The sequence below is a fragment of the Hydra vulgaris genome, chromosome 08, assembly GCF_038396675.1.
Source record: "Hydra vulgaris chromosome 08, alternate assembly HydraT2T_AEP".
NCBI lineage: Eukaryota > Metazoa > Cnidaria > Hydrozoa > Anthoathecata > Hydridae > Hydra > Hydra vulgaris.
In genome coordinates this window covers 64,515,001-64,519,470 of record NC_088927.1, presented here as the reverse complement: position 1 = coordinate 64,519,470, position 4,470 = coordinate 64,515,001, and the positions used below count along the sequence as shown (strand labels likewise).

The window sequence follows — 4,470 nt, the reverse complement described above, 5'->3', positions numbered from 1 at the left end:
ATCACTAATTAAATGCAACAGATAGCCTTGGTATTATAATTTCAAGTTGTATATTTCAATATATATATATATATATATATATATATATATATATATATATATATATATATATATATATATTCATACACACATACTTTAAAACTCTATTCACATCTAGAAGGAACCTACGAGATGTGGAAACACTCACAGGGCTCGTTTAACAATCCATATGACAAATGTGTTCTAAGTACAGAGAAGTACTAGCCATTCCTTATGTAGTTATGTTATATACCTTCTAGCATACTACAGAGAAGGATTAAGGATTGAAAGGTGCATATAGTGAGGCTTATACAAAGTTTTTTTTTTCTACCACTAATTTAGGGAGAGAAAAAAGCAAAAAACCCTGTTGGTTCTATTGAGAAATATTCTTGGAAACAAGTTGAGTGTTTGGATGAAATTTCATCCTACCCTAATGGTTTTAAAATAAACTTTTCTGAACTAGCACGTAAATTTTCTGTGACAAACAAAAAAGGTAATAGTTTTAAATGTCTGCGATATAGTATATTTACAAAAATAATAAACTAATAATAAATGTATTATGCTAATAAATTAGTTTTACCATTTTAACAGTAATAAGTACCAATAAAAAACAAGAATTTTAAACAAAATAATTTTTAGGTATTACACCCGCAAACGGAGGCCAAGTACTGAAAAGACTTTTAGAATCTATGAACTGCGATCTAAAAAGACTAAATCTAAAAAGAAAAATGTCAGATAATACATACTTTGATGGCACTAATATTAATAATATACAGTATAGAAGAAAAAAACGGAGGTATTTATTACCTTTCCTTTACTTATCATTAATAAGTTAAACTTTTCAAATTTTATTAATCATTCATGTTTAAACTCATTTATAGGTTAAACATGCCATACATCAGAGATATATCTTTGCCATGCGAGCCAACTAATAAAAAAATAAAGCAGCAACTCAAAAAAAAAATAGACGATGGAACATATAATTCATGGGAAAAGATTGTACCCCAAAGATATGAAAAAATATTTATATCATCTGAAAATCAAACAATTACAAAAAAAGAGGTTCATATTGAAGGCAGAAAAATTTCCTTGAAAGATATAAGACTAAATATGTTCAAAGACCATGAGATTTTTATGAAAGTTCGAAACGATAATGAACTAGAAGCACTTTCTCAAAGGCAAATTGTTGATGCTCTTGATAATATTAAGGAATATAAAGATGAATATGACACCTTAACTAAAAAAGAGCTGATAAATATACTTAAAACTTATGAAAGAACAAGGAATTTAATGTTTTGGCATGATTGCTCCAGTATATCTAATCACACTCACTTTCTTGTTACTGTTAGCGTAATGTATGATACAGCCATATTTTTAAGTAGCTTTGAATATAAACAAAAGTATGGAGAGGACATAAATGTTCAATCAGAGGTCGAAAAGCCTTATTTATACATACTTGGTAGATGTCCTTCCAATGACCAGCAACTTTTGTATAGCGATGACAGGATTAATGACATTTTGCAATTGAGCAATCCCTTAGAATTCAAGGGAACACCTATTTTAGATGTTGCACGAATATTCAAAGGTGACAATCCAGCAGCACAACTGGAAGCTGGTCATCAGAAGGGTGGTAATTATTTTTGTTGGGCATGCAACATGCATGCAGATCTTTCTAATAATATATCTATATCACTAAGCTTCCCATACACTTCCTTACAAAATCGTATAGACCATATAAATGCAAGTAACACCTCACAGCTGGCAGTAAACCAAGGAAAAACCAAATTATATTCATTTCTAAAAAAAGATCAGATTGAACAAGAGCTTTATGAAAGAAATATTCAATTTCCATTAAATACATCTGTCAAAAAATTAAAGGAGCTATTGGCAAATGAAATGCATGGAGTGCAAGGATTGCCTGCCCTTCTTTTTAAAAAACCAGGTTTTTCTTTAACGCAACTAAATCTTTTACACTATGAAATTTTAAATAATGAACCAATGCATGATATTTCAAACCATATTAAAAATATATTTGATGAATTGCCATATTTAGTAGAAAAAAAAGATAAAAAAATTGTAGAAAATATAATTAAAAGCTCTTTCAATGGTATTGAAGCAAAAAATGCTGCCAACTATCGAAAAAGTTTATTAATAGTTAATAACTGGTTCCTAGAACATTACAAGGTTGATCACTTTGTTTTTAAATTTTTACTAACTCTGTGCGAAATACAAAACATCCTTTATATGCCAGAAGAATCTAGATCAACACACAGTATTCTTCGTTTAATAAATACCACATTTGTACATGCAATAATTATAAAAGAACATTTAGAAGCAAATTTAAAAAATAGCAAGCGAAAATTCTTTGGTGCATACTATCACTCAATCACATCCCATGCTCCACTACAGTATAGATTGTTTGCAGGTCGTACGTCTAATGTGGAAAAAGAAGAAGCAATGTTTCAAAATTTGAAACTGTCAACAAAAACATCTTCTAATCATCATTCAGATAATGTTATTTTTAATGCAATAATCCGCAACCAAGCAAAAAAATATTTAAATGAAGGAAAAAAGTTATGTGATGGCGTTTCAATACTTCATAAATTCTACCAACCATTACATAGTCTATTTAATGACACAAAAATATCATTTACTTGGATTGAAAAGAATAGCAATGAATATCAAAAACTTTTAGAAAAATCAGCTGACTATTTAGTAGAAGACATTAATGTATGGTGGAAAGAAGTTGAAGATGGAGTAGTATTCTTTGATATAAACTACCCCAATAATTCGAAAAAAATATTTACCCATTTTCGTTCCTCCTCAATGCAACAACAGTCAGAGTACTTAGAAAAATGCTGGAAACATTGTTTGGAAAACAAACACAAAATTCCTGCTTATAAAATCACAGTTAATGCAAATGTGTTTTATTTAGACACACTTCAATATTTTCAAATTTTTAACACTGAAAATATATCTAGAAATAGTATTATACCACTAGATATAATTTTGATTTAATAATATCAAAGTTTTTCAAATTAGTATTAAAAACAGTTATATAAATAATACAATTATTCTTAATGACAACATCTAATGTTATTATTATTTTATTATAAAAGAACTTAAATATTATAAAAAATGAGTTTATAACGTTGTTATATATATATATTTATATATATAACAACGTTATTATGCAAAATATGGTATGCATACTGCAAAATTATGGCTCAATGATTGTGTACTTAACTGTACATTCAATGGTTATGCACTACATAACGATTATGTGCATAAATAATTATAACTACATATATATATATATATTTACTACATATTAAATAGTTGTAACACTACATATTAAATAGTTATAACTACATATATGATATTTGTAGTTATAACTACACATATAATATTTGTATGTGTTAAATAATGCTATATAATATAGCATTATTTAATACTATATATCATAGTAATTAAATATGTAATTTAATACTATATATCATAGTAATTAAATAGTATTAAATAATGCTATATAATATAGCATTATTTAATACTATATATCATATATACATATGTAATATAGCATTATTTATCATATATACATATTATCATATATATTATCATATATATATATATATATATATATATCATATCATATATACATATGTAATATAGCATTATTTAATACTATATATCATATATACATATGTAAATAATTTATTATTAAATAACATTATTAATATTATATTATACTAGGATTATTATATTATATTAAGATTTATTATTGTTATCAAAAATGAATTTTTATTCATGATATAAAAAAATATATTACTTCTAATAATTGAGTAAAGTTCAACAAAAAATATATATATATTCAACAAAATATTGCGTTTCTTTACAACATTTTTTTACTTTTCGCAAAAGATGTTAAGTTTTAAACAATATCTAAACAAATGTTGCAGACCGGAAAAAAAGTATGTTTGTTATCACCGAGAATAAACAAGACAAAAAATTTTGAGAACTTACATTAACGCCGTTGAGAGTGTGTAACAAGAACATTCAGGAAAAAATTTGTCGAGAAAATTAATATGTTAAATAAATTTATTTAAAACTGTATTAATACAGTTTTTGTTAAGTATTAGCATATATATATATGTATATATATATATATATATATATATATATATATATATATATATATATATATATATATATATATATATATATATATATATATATTTAAATATATATATATTTAAATATATATAAATAATATATATATATATATATATATATATATATATATATATATATATATATATATATATATATATATATATATATATATATATATATATATATATATATATATATATATATATATATATATATTATAGATCATCTAATAGATATGTATATTTATAAATATATGTGTGTGTGTTTGTGTGTGTGTAT

The 4,470-nt window shown here is 24.3% G+C and overlaps 1 protein-coding gene across 1 annotated transcript; it reads left to right on the top strand.

Annotated features, from left to right (window-relative positions):
• Window positions 1–707: 707 nt before the first annotated feature.
• On the top strand, window positions 708–3,091 carry LOC136084062 (uncharacterized). Its single transcript, XM_065804163.1, has 2 exons — window positions 708–814; window positions 900–3,091. The coding sequence occupies exons 1-2, from the start codon at window positions 708–710 to the stop codon at window positions 3,034–3,036; spliced, it is 2,244 nt and encodes a 747-aa protein (XP_065660235.1). The 3' UTR covers window positions 3,037–3,091.
• Window positions 3,092–4,470: the final 1,379 nt, after the last annotated feature.